Source organism: Telopea speciosissima, chromosome 1 (assembly GCF_018873765.1).
Source record: "Telopea speciosissima isolate NSW1024214 ecotype Mountain lineage chromosome 1, Tspe_v1, whole genome shotgun sequence".
In the NCBI taxonomy this organism is placed as follows: Eukaryota; Viridiplantae; Streptophyta; class Magnoliopsida; order Proteales; family Proteaceae; genus Telopea; species Telopea speciosissima.
The window spans coordinates 69,487,971-69,512,838 of NC_057916.1; the positions used below are offsets into that span (position 1 = coordinate 69,487,971).

The window sequence follows — 24,868 nt, forward strand, 5'->3', positions numbered from 1 at the left end:
AGCATTAAAGAATTGGGTAACTGATGGGAACCAGTATGTAAAATTTCCAAACCTGTATCATTGCGGACCATAACTCGATCAGTGCCAGAATAATCAGATTGCATGTTCAAGTTGCCGAGATTATTAGTGATATGATTCGTTGCGCCGGAGTCCGGATACCAGACAGAGGAATCAGCATTGTAAGCATCAAGCTGTTTGGATGGTTGACGTCCTTGATAGGCAAGATTCAGCCGATTATAGCAGTCAAGTGCGACATGTCCTGGAGTGGAGCAGATCTGGCAAACAGGACGATTGTCCTACTGGTTGTTGTAGCGACGACCCTGCTAATTATATCGCCCTCTTCCACGGCCACGGCCACGATTTGGAGAATCATGGGGCTTGTTGTCAGAAGCACGGTTGGTGTTGGTGGAAGGGTGCTGCCCTTTATTATTATTGGAAGGAGGAGTAGTCGCAATCAACGCCATGGAACAAGGCTCCATTGTTGTACGAAACTGATCAAGATGTAGTTCATGACTGAGTAAGAGACTGTGCAGGTCTTCAGAGGAAATAGGGTCGGTCCGAGTCAAGATCGCAGTGGCAAAGGACTCATATCCCGCACCCAGGCCGCCAAGAATATAAAGGATGAGATCGCTATCATCCACAGGATGATTGGCAGCAGCAAGAGAATCAGCTATAGTTTTTACACGATTGTAATAATCTGAGACAGAAAGGGATCCTTTCTTCACATTCTGCAGTTGATAGCGGAGCTGCATTATGCGAGCTCTAGAATGAGAGGAGAACAATCGTTCAAGGGCACTCCATACGGCGGCAGCGTTGTGAAGGCCAACAACCTGAGCCATAACAGGCTCGGTGAGAGTTGCATTAATCCAACTCAGAAGGAGCTAGTCACAAAGTATCCAGTCGTCGCGCGCTGGATTGGGAACTATAGTCGTTGGTTCAATGGCAAAAGGAATAGTTGCCGGTGGACAAGGCATCGACCCATCAAGATAGCCGAGCAGTTGAGTCGCACGGAGGATGGGTAGAAATTGAGAACGCCACAGAAGATAATTCTGGCGATCAAGCTTGATAGAGACTAGATTGGTGATATTGGAAAGCGGATTAAGTGGTGAACAAGAGGATGCAGCGGTAGTGAGTGACCCAGCCATGGAAGAGGTTGCCGAGGAAGATGTAGACATCTTTAAAAAAAAATTTGACGTGAAGTCAAAAAAGCTCCGATACCATAAAACACTTGAGAAAATATTGATTTCAAGGATGATTTGTATAGCCGTATTGATGTATATTTATACAAGAGAGTGGAGGTTTAGTTACTCCATGATTCTAGGTATTAGATAGATACAAGTATGTGATAAGGATAAGAGATAGTTAAGGAAGAGATAAGAGATAAGATCATTCTCTGTTAGGGAGATTGGGTTGATTCCGTTTGGATAGGAACACGGTTATTACTAACATCCACGGACAGAGAAAAGAATCAAATAAGTAGTTTTAAGTTCAAGTCTGAGAATGTTTATGCAAGGCTGTTACCTACACGTTTCGATCTGGTTTGCATTTAGAAGGATGAGATTGTTCATATTTGTAATCCCAGTACACACGAATTCATAACATTGCCAAAAGGCCCAGAACTTCGTTTCCCCCTTCGTTACTCTATTTATGGTTTCGGATATGTTGAGTCAACTGACCAGTATAAAGTAGTTCGTTTTATCGCCCCTAATTATGGCCTTGTAGAAAGGGGAATCAGTGTTGATCCTGCTTCATTAACCATGAAATGTCAAGTCTTTACATTGGGAATGGAAAGAAGGGTCTGCTCTAGTTCTTCTTGCTCTTCTTCTTCTTCTTGGGCTTGGAGAGACGTGGTGGATTCTCCATATCACATAAGCCGTTATAGTTTTCCAGTTTTTGTTAACGGAGCCATCCACTGGCTTGTCTTCTATGATTCTTTGATTGACACTAAGGTCTACAATGGGCATATGATTGACCCTAATAATACGATCCTCGCATTTGATGTTGAGAGAGAAGAATTCAGATTAGTCCCACATCCTGAAGGTTGTCCTGATCTTAGGTCATGACAACCCACTGCACTCCAGTTGGTGGAGTTGAGAGGGTTGCTATCTCTTTCATGTGCAAAAGGTTCCATAATGGACATTTGGATGTTTAAAGACTACCACCGCTACTACTGCGAGAGTGGTAATGATCATCATTATATCAGTGGTACATGGGTGAAAGAATACAGTATTGAACTGAATGTCTTGCCCTATAGCTACCGAATAGAATGGCAAAGTGATGTTATTGGATATTATGCACCTAGAGACATTGAGGAGGACACAAAGGTGCTAATTGAGGCTTGTCCGAAAGGTTTAGGCTATTACCACCACCAAAGCAAGAGTTTCAAGGGTTTTATGCATAGTAGTGAGAGCATGCCAAGGCTAAGTTTCAGTTTCTACGTGGAGAGTTTAGGTTCACTAAAACAATTAGCACAGGTACAAATTATATTTTTTTGCTGCATTTGTTTTGGTTTGATTTTTTAAATTAGGCATTGCAATAGTCTCAAATTTCTCAATTCTTAATTATCTTGTTCCTCAATTTGTAGAATTGGATTTGTTATGCTATCTAGCTATTGACTATATTGCAGGGAAAACATTGAAGCAGCTGAAGCAAAAGCAAAAGCGGAAAGCCACTCTCTCACTGTGGCTGTAATTAACCTGTGTAAGCAAATTGTATTGTTGGGTGGCTTGACTTGTGTCCTATTGAGCAGCTAAATAATTTTTTTTTTCTTTTTGGATTTTTGAGATCTTGCTGATGGCATTTGCCAAAGGTGGTTTCTCATTAATCTTTTTGTTCGGTAATAGGCAGGGTATGCCCTCCTTCCATTTTTTTCTTTTTTTTTTTTTTTTTTCTCTTTAATACAATATACCTTTTAGCCAAAAAAAAAAAAAAAAAGGTCTTTAGCTCAAAAAGGAAGAGCGCCTGGGCTTGTTCCCAGTGACGTTGATTTGAATCTCTCAAAACTCATACAAACCTGAATTCTCAGAAAAACTGTCATTGTTTTTAGGTGACATTCAATCTCTCCAATTTAAATAGGTTTATTTCTGTAACATTCTCATAGTTTCCAAGATCATCTCTCTAATTTTATCTGTTTTTTCTTTTCCTGAACAATATTTATGATGTACTTCCTTTTCAACTTTGTTTTTGGGTTTAAGTGCTTAACCCTGAATTCTTGGTTGACCTATGTAACATAACCCCAGATTCGGACAAATCAGGTATAAGGATTGGATTATCATATTAATTGCTTCACTAGTTGACCCAAGTAGGTTGATGTGAACAATGTCAATGGAACTGGAACAATAATTTTTTTTTGCTTTGGATCTCAATTCAGAAGGCTTGGTTTAGGCTGTAAGGCCTTGTTATTCAAATATATTATTAAAACCATCCCGACCTATGCCCTGAAATATTATCACTATTGTTTTGGACATCTGGTACTTTGATCTAAGATTTTCTGTCCTGTTTTCTATTTTGCTGAGAGAAACAATCTTTTACTAGATGTCCAGGTCCAGCTTAAGGTATTCCATGATCATCACAGCACTAATAAACTCAAAAACACACATGATCAATTCATTATCCTCAGTGCTGGAATTTCCTATCCCCCACAACAGCCACTCCTTTCACGATCTTGACAAGGAATAATTGAGAAGATTTGCAGGTGATATGAGAAAAAAAAAAAAAAAAAAAAAAAAAAATAGCAAAGGATTCTTACATAAACATGACCATGGAGAGGGATGAGAACCGATCTAAAATAGCTCAATTTTTTTTTTTTACTCCACCAAGTGGATGGGAAATTAATTGAATGTCAATTGTTATCTCTTGTTCAAATGCATTTGTTCTTGATTTGTGAAATCCATTTTACTTTACGATTAAGTGGAATTTGTTTAATATATATTGGCCTTTAACTCTGTTTGAATAGTATTGGCATACCATACCTGGTAATTTCATTCAGACTAACATGATTTAGTGTGGAAAGTTCAAGAAGGTTGATGTAAGCATCAACTCTATCATTTCCATAATAGATGAAGCATGGATTCTTTCATTTTCGGAATCATGGGGATCTTTCTCCTAAAATCAAAATACGAGGGAGATCATCATTATACGATAGAATAAAAGATTCATCCTTCCACCGGTCATAGTATTTAGATTCTGGCTTTAACTAGTCAATGAAATGTAAATAAAATGATTGTCCCAAATTTTCCCATTTAAAATGCGTTCTGTAGTATTGAGTCGATAGATACTGCAGAAACGGGCTTGCAGTAATGCTACCCTCATGGCCTCATCCATCGTGCAATCCACGACACATACATCACACAGCCTTATGATGAGAGTTGGGATCATCATCATGTACGATGGGGAGATGACACATGTTTTTTCGCCTGCCATAAATGCACCTCAATGCACTCTTAACGGCAGCAAAAAAGACACGTGTCACCTCCCCACCAGGTACTAGTTGGAGAGGTGTTCATCTTATATTGGTTTTTATTAACTTCTAATTTCTATATTCATTTTGGGCTCATGTTCTCTGTGCTGCAACGTAGGCTGTACCCAGACACATGGGCCTACCACTCAGGGGACAGAATGATCATTGTGTCCACCCCCATGTGTCTGGGCACAGTCTGCACCCCCAAGTTCCCCAATGGAGAGAACATTTTCCCATTCATTTATTTCTCAATTCTTGAGCATTACTTTTGACCCCTATAATTTTCTAAGTCTCACGATAAAAATAATAGCACCCTATGTTGCTACAACCCCCCCCCCCCCCCAAATTTATATTTGAGAATCAACTACAATAAATCACTACTGCTAAATTTTAAAGAAAATTCCTAAAATTTTGTTTACCTCAAAATAAATAATGCATAACACATATAATTAAATTTCAAAATGATCCTTTAAAGGTGATGATGACCACTTGAATATTAGATCCACAACATATTGTATCCTGTGATTAAATATGTGTATATTGCCTTTTTTGATATATTGTATCTGTAAATAAATCACCATCCATTAGGGTGTTACCTGAACTGAGATGGGAACACAGCGGAAGAGGATCTCGTACGGGTTTAGTTACAAGCTTCACAAACTCGAAAGATTTTTTTCACAATCTTCAAATATCTTGTCAGGTTTTTCTACGAAAAAGAACTTCACACCACAAATCTACGGGAAGGGATGGAATCCCACAGAGTACACAGTAGTAACTAGGTGAACAAAATTTTAGAGCGAGAGAGAGATCTCAATAGTGCAAGAATGCAATTAGGTTTTGGGATGACTTGATTATATTATATATAATCAGTCCCCACTCCTCACAGTGTTCCACTCTAATTAAAACACACATAGAGGGAAGAGACCCAAAGAGGGAAGGCCACCTCCTTAAGTGGCTAACCCAATTGATCCAATCGGCTGCCTCATGGGTGGGCGCCAAACCCGAACCGGGTCTACCCAGGTTCAGTTAACAGTATCCTATGAGTAAATATATGTGTATATTGTCGTTTTTTAGTCCCGCCTTTTTTCAAATCTAAATGTTTAAAATCCGTACTGTTTGTTTTTCGTTTTTTTGACTTTCTTGAAATGTTTTGCTACATTTTTTTATCATATCGTTCAAGTCCTATGTCATTTAAAACATGTCCATACTGAAAACTGCGTTTTTGTTGTTTCTATTTTAACTAACTATGGTCTCAAATGGCTTTGACACATCTTTAACGGAAGGGGTTGCAACATGGGATTCCTCTCTCTGCCATCTCAACCTACATCTAATGGCTTGGGACAGCACCACAGGTCAGGAGGTACTGAGATGTTTGCGGGGTATGGAAAACTGAACTAGTACGTCTCTATTTTATGACTGAAGGAGATGATGAAACAAACACTGAAATGAAAAATTGCACCCCTTTTTCTTTGATTTAATTAAATTTATACAGATTTTACATTGGAACAATGATCAATCAAACTCTAAATTAACCACAATTTTCGTAAACATTAGGTTCATACAGATCTAGTTAAACACACATTAATACATCCAGCATTGAAAATAACACAGAATCTATGCCCTAAGCAAGAGATATACTTCTGCTTCCAAGATCAAACACCCACCATTCCGCATATGGCCGATGGGTGAAGTAGATGCAATTCCATGGACATTCAATACCAAATTGTCTTTCAGATAACCCTCTTATTTTTCGTAGATAAGGACTACTTGGAGTTGGATAGAACACCCTACAACAGTTGTGTTCTACAATCAATAAGCGATCTCCAAGGCTTTCAATCTTGATCCACCCTTTTTCCTTGGTAAGATCAAGCCTGAACACCTCGACATCATCTACTACATTCATTGACTTCCTAGACACGAGAAACACTAGTAGTATCTCCCCATATGATTCCAGTAGATATTCTCTGAAACCTTTTATCGAACAGTTAGCAGAAGAAGAAGGAATGGCTCTTTTTACACCTGGTATTATTGACATTTTGGCTCCTAACTGTTGAGGATCATCGACAAAATCGTCGACCACTGCTAGTGTGCCCTGCAAACTCAATGCATATAATTTTCCTCCAAATTTTATGGCATTTGTAAATTTAAATTGTTCATCAGAGGATGAATAATTTGGGACGACAAGGTTGCAGTTTTCCTCAATCCATGTGGTTAGAGGCCTATAAAAATAACTTCTTGAACCCAACTTTTTAGGAGTGTTGGGTTTGGTTGTACTGATCATTTCCTGTTGAGGAAGAGCGAGCCAATAAGGAGATTGCTGGGCCGAGCTGCAATTCTCTTGGTGCTGCTCTCAATATCTTGGAGAGGCAGCCAGTGTGGCAATTGTAGCAATCACTTATCTTATAGTGTTTCCTTGCATTGGCTACTTTGTCAGGAAGTTCTCCCCTTGGTCTAATACAAATTAAATCTGTATTATTGGAATCGTTGATTTGATTTTCCTTCCTCTTCTTCGCCTTCTCCTTCTTCTTCTTTTCTTTTCTCTCCTTGGCTCCAAGCTTTGGCATTTGAGTTCCTGCAACCCATTATCAAATTCTTAACCGTTAGCAACAATTAGCTTGAAACAGAACAAACCCAATAAGGGCAGAACTAATGATGCAAAACTCACCTACGGGATACACAATTACACTACATACGCACTTCACCATTTGATTATAACTTTTTCTCCCTATGAAAAAAAATGTTGTAAAGAAGGGAGAGATACAGAGAGAGAGAAAACTATAGTTCCAAACTCACGAAATTTCAGAAGAAGGGAGAGAAAGAGAGAGTTATAAAAATTTGTTTATACGTAGCCTTCAAGTTAACCTTGAAGGTCCACCCACCTCGAGTGCTCACTCTCCTTGGGGGCCAAGTTTCCCATGGGCGAGTTGACCTGGTCTTCAATCCAAAAGACAAGCACTTGAATCAATCATAGTGCTCGGCTTGACTTGAACCGAATCTTCACTTTTTTTTTTTAGTATTTTTATTTTTATTTTTTATTTTTATCTTTATCGCTTGGGTGCGGATCTTTGTTCCCTCCAGTTTCCTGCTCGGCTCAGTTCTTCCAAATCTTTTGTAATGCCAACTTTTCCCTCAAAGGAATTTAGTGATTTCACAAATAGAGGCTTCAAAACCCAAGTTTGATTTGTTTTTTTGGGTGGATGTGTTATTGCATGTTCTAACATGTAGATACAGCCTTTAATTTGATAAATAATGCTTCAAAAAATCAGTCAAAGTGATTTTACCATTTTACCCTAAAATGGTATTTTGGTCTTTTGCATTTTAAAGTACCCAAAAAAAAAAAAATTCCAAACAAAAAATATATATATGTTATATATTTCGCTGTTTTATAGCATTTTATGCTTAATTCCCCTCTAGTTACATATGCCATGTTTTGAAGTTCCCTATCCCCTTTAGGATACATATGTCATTTATGAGTTATAATTCAAAAAAATGTAAAAATAAAAGTGTAAACACTGGTTTGTTGCATGTGAACATGGAATTTGGTATTGCTCACTATTAGATTGTTAATGTGTATTAAAACCATATTACATGATTTTTAATATGTGTATTTAATATATTTCCTAATTTTCTATAATTAGAGCATATATGTCATAATGTACATGTCTTTTTTTTTTTTTTTTTTTGTAAAGGGGAATTTTATTCAGAAACGGGGGGAGTGCAAGCTAAGGCTTCGCCATTACAAAGATGGGACAGCCAAAGAATGTACATGTCATGATTTGTTTAGATTAGGGAACCACTTTACTTTATATTTATATATATATATTATGTATATAGGAAGAAATGACATCATGTACATATTATAAAAGTTTTACATGCATGCATACTTGTTCAAGGTCTTATTCATGTGTGAAGTGCAATTTTACATCACAAGGGTATTTTGGTAATTTTGTTATAGATAGGTAAAATCGATTTCTTGACTTCAAAACCTTGTTTTGCTGAATAAGGGTATTTAACATCATTTTCAAGTTTTCCAATGGTTTCAAAATGCACCTTCTCCACCATGCCAGACCCTTAGAGTCAAATTTTGGTTTTGATTGTAATTTTTGTATATTTCAAGATTGATTCATCATTTCCAAACATATAGGCACATGTGCACCCATTTTTTAAGACTCTAATGCACTTTCATGCACTTTTTCATAACGTAGGATATAGGGAGTATTTAGGTCATTTTCATGGTCAACATTTTTCCAAAGTCATGGGAGGGTTTCTAACACTCCCTTTTCATGCCCTCAACATGCATAAACATGTTTTAATGCAAAAATTCCATAATAGGTTTCTTGGGGCACTCCATGCATTGTTACCTTACAGGGGCATTTCTATCATTTTGCAACATTTAGCCTCAACCTTATAACCTTAGGACCATCCGTTTTGGCGTTTCAAGAAATTTGGAATCACTTACATCAATGTTCTCCTTGCATATTAGATTTATTCAGTGTATATTTGCATTCTTGACTTAGCAAGGGCATGTATTTTGGTAATTTTAACATTTTTTGTTATCTAATATTATAAATATTATTATTAAATACTTTGCATGTCTTTTTAAATGCCCCAAGCCCACACCACTAGCATGATTTTGTCCTCTTTAACTCATGGGCCTTACGGTTTTAAAAGGCCTCATACTAGAGTAAGATGCTTAAGGTTATCAATTGTCTAGAAAATTTTTCCCTAGGCGATGAAGGACTAAGTTTTGCACTCCTTCAACAATCTCCCAACCCCCTGGTACTATGTCGTTTCTTGGTGGGGACCCCTCAACGTTCTCCCAGTTTGGACAGTACTATGTCTTCTCTTGGATGTCACATTCTCCCTCCTTACGGGTACAGTCTCCCCATTGTGACCCCACATATAGTTGGTGTCCGCTCTGATACCATTTGTAACACCCCAAACCCACACCACTAGCATGATATTTTTTGCTTTGGCCCATGGGTCTAAGGCCTTTAAAAGTCCTCATACTAGGGTAGGATGCTTGAGGTTATCAATTATCCAAGAACGTTTTCCCTAGGCGATGTAGGACTAAGTTTTACACTCCCTGAACAATCTCCCAAACTCCTTGGTACTATGTCATTTCTTATTGGGGACCCCTCAACGATCTCCCAGACTAGCCAATACTATGTCATATCTTGGGTATCACATTTTTAATATTATTGAATCATGTTTTTATCTACTTTCAGCACTTAAGTGTAGTTTCATACTTTTATCTTATTTTGACCTTTCAGGAGCAATTTCGTCCTTTTGATAAATGCATCATTTATTAATAAGTTAGGTGGTGTGTTATTTTTTATCATATAAACTCAGTTTAGGTCTTTATTTAACTTGTGCAGTTGACCATAGAGTTTTTTTTTTTTTTTTGGTGCGAAAATCTATTCATTTTCATGTTTCAAAAAAGAGGTTATAATATCCAAAATTTCCCCATGAAAGGGGGGGACCAAGAAGACACTCTCGGGTCTAGAAAGAGCCCACTTCGAGACACAATGTGCCAGGCCATTCTCTGCCTAGTTAATGTGATCAAAACAACAAAAGGAAAATACAGATTTGAGGGAAACAATATCCTGCACAATACAAGAAATAGAGGAGGGAGGGCGAGAAGGGGAGGGGGACAGACATTTGATGAGGGAGAGACAATCCGAATATAGAGATGCCAAGGTAATCCCCAACCTGTGAGCAGACAAGAGGGCTAAACGGATTGCCAGTGCCTCACCAACTACTGTCGGCGCCAAGGAAAAATGTTCAGAAGCAATCAAACAAATATCTTCACCTGGATCAAATGCAACACAGCCCGCACTAAGAGCTCTAGGGCTATCAGAAGTAACAGCATCCACAAAAAAGGAGAAGGCTCCCTCAGGCAGACTATGGGCAGCAGGGGGCGAGGTCCCAAGCGGATAAGACATCCTCAATCTCTTTATCAATAGAGGAAATCCAAGTCCTGAAGGGGGGGATCGAAGACTTGAAACATCGCGCATTCTTTCTCTTCCAAATCTCCCAAGAGACTATAGCATGGGAGGTAAAGCACACTCTTCAATCATTCTTAGGAGCTCCAGGGGGGGCGCTTCACTTCAGAATCTACTCCGAAAGGGAGAGGTTGGGAAGGCATCCACTCTCAATGCCACCGCCGATGCAAACCAAGCTTGCTTTGCCACCGGGCAATAGAAGAGGGCATGCTCAGTAGATTCAGCTTCAGCACCGCATCCACCACAAACATCTGAGGCAACAATCTGACGTTGCTTTAGGTTCTGTAACACTCCAATGGCACCAAGGCAAGCTTTCCACAATAAGGTCTTAACTTTAGGGGGAGCAAGGGAGTTCCAAATACTGTTCCAAACCTGTTTTGGAGTAAGGCTGGCATTCTTTGCTGACTTTGAGTAGCAGCTCAGTTGTTGAGAACCCAACCTATACGCCGACTTCACCGAGAAAGTGCCATTTAGAGATGGGCCCCAGCATAACTTGTCCCTGCATCCTTCAGAACTAATAGGCATCTGTAAGATACAAGCAACCTCGAATGGCAATAGGAAAGATCGCAGCTTCCCAATGTCCCATTTACCTTGGGAATCAAAGAGGTCAGAAACACACTGAAAGGGACAATCCGGAGATCTAGGGAGGTGAAGCCGAAAACCTTCAATCGATGGAATCCATAGGTCGTCCCAAATATGGATAGAGAGGCCGTCTCCGACAATCCACAAAAGCCCCCGGTCCAACAGCTGCTTACCAAACAAAATACTCCTCCAGGCCCAAGAGGGCCTACCCCCCGCTTGGGCCAACAAGAAGGAAGACGATGGGTAGTAAATACTCTTTAACAATCTCGCTCATAAGGATTCTTCATTGGATATCAGCTGCCACCCCAGCTTTGTTAAGAGAGCTTGGTTTTGGATATACATATCTTTAAAGCCAAGACCCTCATCAAGCTTTGGAAGTTGAATGCAATCTTTACCAACCTAATGAATCTTCCTCTCTTCTTTTTTCTGGCCCAAAAAAAAACTGCAACTCGCTTTACTTATGTCATCCAAGAGCCCATGGGGGATCTTGAAGTGGGACATATGGTAGGAGGGAGAAGCCGTCACCACTGCTTTAATAAGAACCTCTCTGCCCACCTGTGAAAGCAACTTCTCCTTCCAACCAACAATCTTGGCAATGGTCCTATCCCTAATAATTTGAAATGCTGCCTTCTTGTTCTTACCAATCTGTGATGGAAGACCGAGGTAGATTCCGGGGCTAATAAGGCCTTCCACATTGACAATTCTAGCAAAAATACTTCTCATTCTCTGGGGAGTGTTCGGACTAAAGGATGCAGAAGACTTATGACCATTCACAGCTTGTCCTGAAGCTTTGCAGTAGAGAGAAAGAGCATCCCTAAGACTTCTGAGAGAGCTGTGATCTGCCTGGAGGAAGATAAGATAGTCATCAGCGAAGAAAGAGTGCATGAGCAGGGGGCTAGTAGGCTTGATCCTTAACCCACTTAGGCTGCCACTATCAATCGCACCCGCAATCAAGGATGTGAGGCACTCAGTGCAGAGGACAAACAAGCTAGGAGAGGGAGGATCTCCTTGCCTGATACCACGGGACGGTAAGATGGCTCCCTTCTGGATACCGTTGAGGAGGAAAGAGTAAGACACCATACTCACACACTGGTGGATAAGCTGGACCCACTTCTCACACAAACCCTTCTCCTGCAAAATCCTAAACAAGAAGGACCACTCAATTCTGTCATAGCTTTGCGCATATCGAGCTTCATTGCTGCTATATAATTTTTTCCCCTCTTAACCTGTCTGATATGGTGAAAGGCCTCATGCGCAATCAGGACATTTTCAGAAATACTCCTCCCTTCGACAAAAGTTGTTTGCTCTGGGGCCACAATCACATCAAGGCATCTCTTCAGTCTTTTGGCCAAAACTTTAGCAAAAATACGATATACCACATTGCAAAGGCTGATAGGGTGGAACTGGTCAACTCTCTCTGCTTCCCTAACTTTTGGGATGAGAAGGATATATGTCCTATTCAACTCCTTGAGGAGGAAGCCCAAGTTGAAAAAGGATGTCATAGCCTTACAAACTTCTGGACCAACTGTCGACCAATAAGCCTGAAAGAACACAGGGGGGAGACCATCTGGACCAGGGGCTTTTAGGGGCTTCATACTAAAGACAGCCGCTTTGACTTCATCATTAGAGATAGGCAAACACAAAGCAGTATTCATATCATCAATGAAACTCGGACCAATTAATTGAAGAGCTCTCTCCAGGCTTTGAGAACCATCAGAAGAGAAGAGATGGTTGAAGAAGGAAAAGATCTCTCTATCAATGTCACCTTCCTTCTCAAGCCATTCCCCTTGCTGGGACAACAACCTGTTGATTTTGTTCCTGCTTCTCCTTTGAAGGATAGATGAGTGGAAAAATTATGTATTTCTTCCTCCTCATTCAGCCAAAGGATCCTAGATTTTTGTTTCCATAAAGATTCCTGCTGGTTCAGAAGGAACTGGAGGTCCAGCTGAGCTTTAGATTCCTATTCAATAAAATGAGGATGCTAAGGCATAGCTTGGATATCTCTGATAACACTCATCTGCTTATCCACCTCTAAATCCACATCAGAAGTATGGAGCTTCTTCCATTTTGCAAGCCTGGATCGAACGTCTTTTATCTTGCTTGACACTTGGAACATATCAGAGCCCTGCCAAGTTTTCTTCCACCCACTAACAACTTCCTTCTTACAGCCAGGCAAAGCCCTCCACCTGTCTTCAATACGGAATAGCCTTTTACCAGAGGGAGGGGGAGGGAGCAATTCAATCACAAGAGGGGAGTGGTCTGAACCATAAGCCAGCTCCACCAAAACTCTCGCATCAGGAAAATTTTACCTCCAAGAGATGGAGCACAGAGCATGGTCGAGTCTTTCTCTAATCAAGTCTTGCTCTCTTCTCTTGTTGGACCAAGTGAAGAAAGGACCACTTGAACACATATCCATAAGGCTACAGCCATCAACAAAGGATAGGAAATTTGAGATTTGTCGAGCAGGTTTTAAGCGCCCTCCTTGTTTTTCTTCAGTAGAAAGAACCTCATTGAAATCCCCACAAATCAGCCAAGGGGAGGAAACAGAGGACCCCATAATAGAAAGCTGCTTCCAAAAATCCGGCGTATCAGAGATCTTCGGAGGACCATAAACATAGAAAAGCTTCCAGCATTCACTTGAACCAATTAGTCTAACATCACAGTTAATAATACGGGGAGAGCAAAGAGTAACCTGCAGATTAACATTCATGTTCCACATAATACATAAACCCCCACTAAGGCCAACAGGGTCAACAGTAACATGGTTAGAGAGGTAGAGGGATTTACAAAGCAGTTTAATCTTGTCAGAATCGGACTTGGTTTCCATAAGAAAAATAACATCAGAGCGAACTTTAGACTTTAAAGTCTTTAGAACCTGAACTGTTAAGGGCCGCCCCAACCCTTGGTAGTTCCAACATAATAGTTTCATAATTCTTCGCAGGACCGATGGCTTCTCAGTCCCCCGGATTCAATCTCAGCATCAAAGGGAGAATGGGGGTGATAAGGTGAAAACCTGACAGCACGCTTCCATTTCCTGTTGGTAGATATAGGGCCTCCTGAGTAGCTTTTGCCCTCTCCAAGCTGGGGGTCCAATAAACTGGTGGAACTCACATTTGTCAAGGCATCCGAGGATCTATTGTCATCACCATCAACTTCAGGGTGTGGGACGTGGTACAGGGATGGCATGAGATGGTGTGTAAGATGTGTGGAAGATGGCATCGATTAGGAAGGGGAAGGGTTGTTAAAAAATTTGGGGGGAGGATCATTGGTAGAAATAAAGCTTTTTGTAGGTGGTTCACTGGTCTTAGAAGAAAGGGGTTTAAATAAACAGAATGGAAGGGGTGCATTTGGTAAGGGAGGAGTGGGCCCATAAAAAAGAGTGGGGTGGAGAGACACACAAACCCCCAGCCAACCCAAAGCTTCAAGGAACTCCAGCTGGAGGTTATGGGCTTTTGGAGGGGGAGGCCCACAAGAAGGTCCAAAGAAAAGGTCAAGAAGTGACGATAGAACCTGGTTTGGGTCGGTGGGTCCAAAGGTTGAGCCAGCTTTAGTGACGTCAGCCCTTAAGGGCCCACACTCAAGTCTTCTCCATCGTTATGCAAGGGGGGTGAAAACCCTAGACTCATCGGCGGTGGGGACAGCATCAACGCCCTCCTCGGCGCCCCAACCTCGCCTGAGTGGAGGTTAATCTGCAAGTCAGGCTCATCCCTAGCACTGGTCAGTCCTCCAAAAGGCAGATCTTGCTCCGTCCTCTGTCTATCGAAGCTCCTCTCAAACCCCTGTCTCTTTCTCTCGGTTTTGAAGCTCTAAGCAATGGGGAGAAAGGTCTCCTCTCTCTTTCACTGCAAAGACGGTTACCTGCACAACTGTGGCTGAGGTTGTGGGATTCCACCCAATGGAAGCATTCACGGCAATGTGACTCTCTGTGGCCCAGTCTTCCACAGAAGTAACAAAAGGTCTGTAGGCGTTCATATCTGAACTCTACCTCCATGACAATGTCCTTGGTTCTTTGGAGTTTTGCTCCCTTACACAGAGGGATTCTTGCGTCAAAACACAGAAGGATCCTTACAAAATTATTTGAGGGATTGGGTCTCGTACACACATGTCCTTCAATAGGTTTCCCAGCCCTAGAAGCAAGCTTAGCCGCAATAGTGAAATTCCTAAAAGCAGGTGGCAATCCATGGATCTGGACCCACGTCTTCAAAATGTAGAAGATGTCGAGGCGACAATCGATGTTGGGGGATCATAGTTTAATGGATACCCTGTGTCCCAGCACTATCCACGGTCCATTGTTTACTATTCTCTGTACATCAAAGCGGTTAAGTAATATTTAATAAGAAAACACCCATTTCCTTGGGGTTCAACCGTCATTCCTTCCACAGGGCCCCAAGCTTTCATCAGTGAGCCACGAATTGCATCTGGGTGGGGCTGCTTGTTCGCAATCACCATAGCGACAAGCGTGTTTTTCCATTCGTCCTTCAAAGAGTTTAGAACTTCCTCATCAATGGTAACAGGGTCTTCATTATTGACATTTCCAAAAGATCCCAAGAGGTCTTCCTCCATAACTTCCTCAGAAGCCATAGCATTTAAGGCAAGTCACGGAGAGATGGTTGCAAGTGTTGTGTAATTACTGCGGCACATAGATGACAAGAGATTGAGAGAGTGGAAGAGAAAAGAAGCTCGCACTGCCGGCCAGAATGAGAGGAGATAGTGGCTCACCACATCTCAAAACTTTACCATAGAGTTAGGTTTTCTAACTTTAGGCTAAAATGTTTACCAAAAAAAAAAAAACTTTAGGCTAAAATGCATTAATTAGATTAATGAGAATTCATAATATACTAATGGGTAAATTACACGTCACCCCCTAGTTTTCAAACGAAACTCAGATCACCCCCTGATTTTTTGAAAAAACTCAAATCACCTCCTGATTTAGACCCCAATATGATAAATTAGTCTTTACCGTTAGTTTTATACTGTTAAGTGATGATGTCAGACAGTTAAATAAATTTAAATCCTTAAACTACCTTTGACCAGTGTATAGTTACTATTTTGCCCTTGAAATCTAAAAACCCCAAAACACAATTTAGGTCTTCTTCCTCTAGTCTTCTTCATCTCCCCACCGTTGCCATCACCACCGCCGCCGTCACGCCACCATCTTCCCCCACCCCCACCTACAACACCCCCTCCCTCTCCCTCTCTCGGGTTGTTGTCGCATTGTTCTGGGGAAGTACCTGACTGTTGATCCCAACGGCCATGCGATAATGATTGCTGCTTGCAAGAAGCAGAAGTTCGTTTACGTTTTGAAGAGGGATATTGTTGCAAGGCTGACCATTTCTTCACCTTTAGAAGCCCATAAGTCCCACACCATTGTGTATTCTGTTAGCGGTTTTGATAACCCCATTTTTGCTGCGATTGGAACCCCCAAATCCTTAAATGGGTAATGGAAAAATAAAAATTAGGCGAGATGGGCAGCTAAGTGTTTCTGATACGAGAACCTCCCCCATCAAGTTTCTGATGCTTTGATCTTTCATAAAGATGAAACAGATGAGGCTTAATTAAATTTTTAAGTCTCTTTATATAAATAATGTAACAACATAAGAAGAGAGTTGAAGAATTGCAAGCTGCTGCATAATTGGAAACCCTAGAATGGTTATAGGTTATATCTTTGATTATTTTCTCTATTTGGGTTTTCTTTGTTTCTCTCCTTTCATTCTCCGCTACTGGTTCTTTCTTATTCTCCCCTCTTGAGCATGCCAGGTTATCTATTTGAGTATAGCTTACACTTTCTTCAGAGTGCATGTCATTGTTGGGGACTGGTTTCCATAATATCAGATGGTGACTTCCTAGATCAAGGGGGATTTAGTCTTCTGCATGTGGCAGCCCTCAAATCATCAATTCTCTCTTGATTTGTTATGCCAAAACATACAAATTTATTTTTGGTTCATAGAATCGATGAGGCTAGTTCAGAGAGAAAGGGTCAAAAACAAAATACAAGAACATTTTCCTCTACAGAAACAATCAATCACCATTTTACTACTACGGATTGCTATTTAATTCTTCTGGAGATGGCCGTTGCAAGTGCTGCTGTGAAAGTGGGATCTTTGGATAAAGAAGAAGCCATCTGTTCAAGAAGAGAGATCGTTTTACTTAGAATATTCCAGGAGTTTTTGCCTTCCGGGTATCTGGGTTCAATGGTGGTCGGGTGAACCGGTGGTAATGGTGGGTAGCGGTGGTGGCTGCGGCAGTGGTGGTGGTGGTGGCTGCGGCGGGGTGATTGTAGTGGTGGTGGTGATTTGGTATATAATTGAAATTATCAAAATTGGTATCCCAAATATAATTTAAAAGCTTTGGGTATCTAAAGTACATTTTCTACAAACATTGGGTACCTCAATTGTCATTGTTTCTCTTATTTTGATTGAGATTAGATATGTCATTTCACTTTTTGGTTTGATTTTAGTTAACACCGTTATTTTAGAAGGGGATAGATGAGTATTTTCAATAATCAGGGGGTGATTTGAGTTTCGTTTGAAAATCAGGGGGTGATGTGTAATTTACCCTATACTAGTTAATCACCTAACGTAGGGTTAGTAATTAGGATTAAGATGTTAATCCCAATTAGTTCAATTAGATTCATAAGTCTTAATCAAGATAGGTTAAATCATTCAAATTAGATTAATTATGTGCACAACACGTATAAACAACAAGTTAACAACAATACTAACTACTTACAACTGCAAATCAAAATACTCACATACATACCAACACATAACAAAAGGGACTGAGAGAGATGATTAGATACTTAGGGGAAAAGAGAGAGAGTTTCTTGAAGAAGAAGAATAAGATGGCGGATTTTTTGAGAGAGAATCTTGCTTTGATTAAATAAATTTTTTTTGGTAAACGTTAAATTTGTCAACCTAAAAGTAATATGCATATACAATTTTTTTGGGACAAAATATTCATATACAATAAATGAAATATTTATTTAATTCAATTGGTTTCTTTCTATTGCCATAATTATATCAAGGGTCTTAAATGAATAGTCCCTCTCCGACGGTAATCAAGTAGCATTTTTTTTTCTCCCGAAAGAATTTTATTCCCACATAGAATTGGACCCTAAATTAAACAACCTATTTAGGAACTTTCTAGGGAAATCGAAATAAAATAGGAAACAGCTGCTGGAAAGAATAAAATGGAAACAAAAACTCTCCCCCAAAAAAAATTTGCATAAAACCAATCAGTCTTCATTTTATCCACATGAAATTTAATATTTATTCTATCCACATGAAGTTTATTGTATAAATATGTTCCACGATATTGAAATTTAGATATCATAGAATTGTATAGATAAGAAATGCTGAACAATTTTGAGAGATTGGAGTAAACCAATAGGTTAGTAATTTTTTTTAACAGTCCTCTTTTCCAGATGCATCTTTGGTCAGTGTGTATAGTGGATCTGGCCTTCTTTAGTTCTCTCTCAGTGAATATATACCCATTGAGTCTCATCATTCTTTATATAGATGTAGACACCCAAAATTTGTCACCATCCTCAACACACATCTCTACATTGGGTTCACAGCTTTAAACTCATCCTATGGGCAGTTAGGTTTTTTCACACTAGTTCCAACATCCCAAGGATAGACAGGATATGATTTTAATACTCTAGGAGTATATATGTCACTTCCGCATCATAAGAGTTCATTCAAGGTTCTAGGTCATTTGTCACTTTAGAAGGGGATCCACATCCTCTACTTCCAAAGCTTGTACTTCTATCCTACTTCCATGAGCTCCTAATGCGCCACCTGGCCTGACATGCATCTAACGGTTGAGATTAAAAAAACTCAAAATTTTTTAAAAACCTCATGACATCATGTTTGAACCACCTTAGACCCCAAATCAAACCCACCCGACTGGTTCGGCTCATCAACCCAAACCCATTTCACTCAAACTCACACTCAGCTAGGATTTCAAATCGATTTGTGGCCATCATCGTCTTCTTCCTTCCTCCGTTGGATGCTAAAGACAGAAGCTCTCTTGATCTGGCTTAACGCAGGTCTTCTCCACTGAAGACTCGATTCTCTCCTACTTCTGAACTCTAAGCTATCTTCCCCCCTAAACATTGAACCCTAACTATCATTGATGCCCTCTTCTTGCTTGTATCGTGAAGCTCTGTTCGTCGTTGGTCTGGGAACTCTAACCAAGGAAGCTCTATTCGTCATTGAGAGGATAAAAACCCTCTCTCAAGCTACTCCGATTACTCTTCTTCTCCTTCCTCCTCTTCCTCCAACTACTCCATAACGTTTCAAGAGTGGCTGTGGACTATGGCAGAGATGGGTTCTTGATTTATCTTTCAATTGATGAAAATTGAAACAAACTGAGTAAGGGTGGGTTTTTGTTCTTTTTTCACTCACAAAAAACAGAGGAGCTACTGCGAGAAGTAATATTAGAGACTTTTTAACTTTTAAGGACTGGGGTTTTGTGGGACTTGATAAATGTGGAATTCTATTATTTTTCCTCTTCCTCCTGCAAATGACGATGGTGTTGGGTGATTATTCATAAAGAGGATTTAACAAATGGAGTGAGGGAGGTTCTTTTTGCATCCTGTGCTATAGATGATTTGATCTGAACATTGAAGGGGTGGGCTTCTCCTAGAGATGGATTTGTAAATTCTAGTTGCAAGAATTGGTTGTTAGAATTTTAGTTCTAATAAAATTCTATATGGACATAATTAAATCCCTAAACCAGGCTAATTAGGGTTTTGGTCTAATAAAGTGGGGTCATTAAGTTATATTAGAAGTCTAATGTGGACTGGCTTAGTGTGGGCCAGATAGATTCCTATTGGGACTGTGATGAGTCAGACCCTATAGGGATTACTATATAAGGAGAGCTAGGTCCCCCCTCTACCCAACACAACTTATTATTCTCAATTACTATTGAGGAGTGCATTCTTGAAAGAGAGGAGATATTCGGTGTTAAAGTCGTCCCCTGCACATTCGGTATTCTCATCGGGCCGTTACTTTGGGAATAGAGGGGAAGCACCTAGATCTTTGTTCTTTATTTTCTGCTGCGATCATCATCACTATGGATGCGAAACAAGGTTGGTGGTTCTATCCCTATTTTCTATTATTTATTTGATTGTGTTCTTGAACGCCCTATGGAGATCCTGGCTTTTGGGATCTTGTCCCTATTCGGATTAATCTAACATGTGGTATCAGAGCCTCCATAGATCCGTTCTTGAACCTATATGGATTCAAAATAATAGAACATAATAAGGGAATTGAAAATTTTTCGATTCGAATCAAGGTTTTTAGGGTTTTTTCCAGTTTTCCAAAAAACCCGTGCGCGGACAACTGGCATTACGCCAATTTTTTTAGCCGAGCGAAAATAGAATCGATCACATGGGCGTAGAGCTCGCAAAATCGAGTTTTCGGTGGGTGGATCACCGCCGGCGGCGCGGGCCAGCGCTCTCACGCGCTGGCGGCAGCCGCGGGTGATCTTCACTCGCCGGCAGATGTAAAAAAAAAAAAAGAATCTGGGTTTTGCTATCGTGCGCCTGATTCTATGTACAGGCGATGCTAACGTGCGCCGCTGGTCGGGTCAACCCGATTACGACCCAAAACCGGACCCGTTGACCCGCCCTCTGACCCGATTTGAGTCGACCCGAACCGGTTGGCCGGTCCGAACCGTTCGATCGGACGGGGTTGAACCAAATTGCTTTGGTTTGACTTTCGGACGGTTTGACCAGTACAGTCAACCAGATTTTGACTTGAACTTTGACCGGGCTTTCTAGGGGCTACGAGACTCCGTTTGGGGTCCCGTTTTTTGCGTTGGCTCTGTTTTTTTGTGCTCTACACAGTGGTGCCCTCTGTTTTGATCAGATATGAATATTTTAAATATTTTTGGTATTCTTTTGATGCATGCCCTATTATGGAATTTGTCGATTCGTTCCATTGGGAACCAAACTAATTTTCTGACTTACTGGAATACCTACTTTGATGAACAATACTGTTGGCATATTTGTGTTAATTTTGAGACAGTTAAGCCCCTTGTCATAAAGTATAAAATAACACGATTTGTTTAAGGATGTAAGTAATTTTGGAATATCCCAAGAGAGGGTTCCATGGGTTCGACAGGATGCAGCCGCCAAAGCGACCTTCCTTGTTGGATTTATGAAACACCGGTCTCATACAGTTGTGGGATGTCCTTCAACTCTAATGTGTGGTCATACACCCAAAGGTGGTGGTCATGTATTGGTACTTGAAGGGGTACATATACAGTATGCATATGAATAGGCTGACCCTAGAATTCTGCACACCCAAAGGTGGTGGATTTTGAAAGTTGAGCTATATTCCCATGGCCACTGGTATGTAGGGATTTTTACAATTGCATGTTGGGAATTCAGCCCAAAGGTGTTTTCACAACGATGTGTGTAAAATTCTCATTAGCTTATAAGGTTTCAAGCTGTACTTGCATTATGCTGATTATTGTACTGTTCATTGTTTAAATTTTCAGTCACATTTTCTGTCAATAATAACATGGTCACTATTGAGATTCTTACTGGGTCAAATTTTAAGAAGTGGAAAGAGGACATTATGTTTGCCATGAGATGGCAAATGTGCATACGTCCCTTGTTATAGATAAACCAATGGACCTAACAGCTGATAGGACTGAGGATGAAAAATTTGTGCATTCTGCATGGAAAAAGAGTAATCACTTAGCTGTACTATCTATAAAGAGGTCGATACCGGGACACCTTAAGAGGGGTCTACCTGATAAATGTACTGCCAGAGTATTGCTGGATGCAATTTCCAAGAGATACCAAGTTTCATCGAATGCTAAGATTGGGAGACTTCTGCAAGGGCTATTTAATATGGAATACCATGGTTCTGGGGGTGTTAGGGATTATATTGTTTGGATGATTGACTATCAAACTAAAATCAAAGCCTTGAATATTGTTCTTTCTGATGCCTTGATTGTTCATCAAGTTCTTAATACCCTACCTTCTGATTTTGACATCATCAAAGCCAACTACCTTTCCCAGGACGATGTCTGGAGTATCGATGACCTTATTTCTAGGGTTGTATCCGAGGAAGAGAAACTACTTGTTATTTCCAAATCCCATGAGAGTGAAAAGCCTAAAAATCATACTCATAAGTCTGCCAATAAAGAGTGCGATTGGATTAACAATTTGGGACCTAAGAAAGACTCTTTCAAGAAAGAGAGTGATTTGCTTCTTTTGCAAGAAGAAGGGTCACATAAAGAAGGCGCAACAAATACAAGACTTGGTTATCAAAACCCAGGCCATCGTGTAACGATTCTTTGGCTTTTGTTTGTGAGTCCAATCTATCATAAGCCTCATCCGATTACTTGGAGGCTAGACGGCGGGGCAACTAACTAAGTTGCTTTTACCATATAGGGATTCATAAACCGGAAGAGGCCAAATCAGGATGAATCAAGACTTGTCATAGGGAATGATGGATATGATTGACGTAAAGTTTGTGGGAGATATCATTTTATTACTAGTTTCTAGTTTTAATTTGGTGTAAAGAATACTTTTTATGTACCATCCTTCAGAAATTTAATTTCGATTTCGATGTTGGACATTGGTAGTTACCATTTTGAAATAAAGAACGATATGATAAATTTGTTTCAAATAAAGTTGGTTCTGCATTACGTCAATGGATTGTCGGTGTGTTTATCTCCCAATGATATCTCGCCTTCCATAACATTGAAAACGTTGTTTTCAAAAGACCCTTACCTAAAGAACGGTCTTTCACATTGTGGCATAAGATGTTAGGTCATATTTATAAGGCAAGAGTGGAAAAGGCGATAAAGTCGACATCCTACCTACTCTCGAAAGTGATCTAGAAACTTATGTAGCGATGTAAGGGAAAGATGACCAAGATAAAGAAGAAAAGCGTAGTCTATAGTTCGACTGTTGGAGGTCATTCAAATTGACATCGGTGGTCCCTGTTCAGCCACATTGTGTAGAAATTTTTTATTTCATCACTTTTAACAGCGACTACTCCCGATATGGCTATCTCATTCTTAATTAAAGAAAAGTCTGAATTTCTTGACAAGTTCAAGATTTTGGGACTAAAGTTGAGAAACGATTGGGGAAAGTTATTAAAATTGTTAAATCCGATCGTGGGGGTGAGTATTATGGCGGACATGGCGATCTTTGGATAGCTTAAGGGCACTGTTTTCCAAATACTAAGAGGACTCTGCGATAGTTGGTCAATTTACTTTGCCAGGAAGTCCACGAGAAAAATGGTGTCGCCGAAAGGCATAACTGCACTGGTGAAGAGTATGATTAGTAAGACAAATTTTACCTAAGTTCTTATGGGAGAAGTTTTTGAAAACTACTCATTGTATCCTTAACCATGTAGTTACTAAACCAGAAATCATCTTAGAGTTTGGGGTGCCTGCGGAAGTAAAACTATATTATCCGACTTTGAACAAGTTGGATCCCAGGACTACTCATTACTATTTTGTTAGCTACCCGGATCATTCGAAGGGATATGAATTTTATAACCCCTACGGAGACACTAGAATTATGGACTTATAGGCGTGAAGTTTGGAATTTGATATGGCCAAAAGGAATGATTGTTCTCAGGTGTTCGAGATAGTGACATGGTTGGTACATTGGTACATATTCTTCTACCTATTGAGACGGATGTGGGGCATACCACGCCATTAGTTACACCTGCTGGAGTTCAGGAGCCTGATATTGATAACTATCCTTGACATTCATGTAGCTTTGATGAGATTCCTCTCAATCGGGATGCGATTGAGATCCTATCATTGATGCGATTTATTGAGATTTCTGATTCGGGTGAGGCAGTGGTAGCACCATCACGGAAATCCATCAAGGGGAGAAATTCAGAAATACCATCTATCTATGAGGTCTATCTGAGAGAACATAAGGACTACGACATTGGTTGTGTGGTTGATCCAGTTACTTCTTCAGGCGTTGTTTCTAGTTCTCAGTTAGATTTGTGGTTAGATGCAATGAGAGATGATGTGGAATCGATGAAACATAATGATGTTTGGGAGCTTGTTGAATTAAACCTGAGGGTCTTGCGGTGGATGATTCAGACCATCTTGCGTGGACTCAAGAAGTCTATTTACGGTCTCAAACAAGCTTTCAGGCAGTGGTATTTGAAGTTTGACAGTATCGTGACTTCATTCGGTTTTGTGGAAAACAAAGCGGATCAGTGTATATATCACAAGGTCAATGGGAGCAAATTCTATTTTCTCATATTTTATATGGATGACATCCTGCTTGCTAGCGGTGACCTAGGGATGTTGCATAAATGAAAGCAACTATTATCTAGGGAATTTGACATGAAGGACATTGGTGAGGTTTCTTTTGTCCTTGGCATTGAGATCCATAGGGATCGTTCTCATCGTTTACTAAGTTTTTCTCAGAGGGCTTATGTTGATCGTATTCAGGAGAGGTTTAGTATGCTGGATTGCAAACCTGAGAATGTTCATGTTCTCAAACTGAGCTCGACACAATGTCCAAAAAATGAAGCTAAGAAGGATGACATAATGAGGTGCCTTATACTAGCGCACTAGGTAGTATCATGTATGCTCAGGTCTGTACCAGACCGAATATTACCTTTGTGATGGGTCTTCTTGGCAGATATCAGTCAGATCCTGGTCTTAGCCATTGGGTTGCTGCCAAGAAAGTATTATGGTACTTGTAGGGGATAAAAGATTATATGTAACATAAAGACACATTCCTGAACTCAAGCTAGTGGGTCATACAGATTCCGACCTTGCTAGCTGTGAGAATGATAGGAGATCCACATCTGGTTAA

General features: G+C 40.2%; 1 protein-coding gene across 1 annotated transcript; it reads right to left on the reverse strand.

Moving 5' to 3' along the window:
• Positions 1-323: 323 nt before the first annotated feature.
• Positions 324-839, reverse strand: LOC122653773. The gene has a single exon (XM_043847713.1). It carries the CDS (start codon positions 837-839, stop codon positions 324-326), a length of 516 nt encoding a protein of 171 aa, XP_043703648.1.
• Between the last annotated feature and the right edge of the window lie 24,029 nt (positions 840-24,868).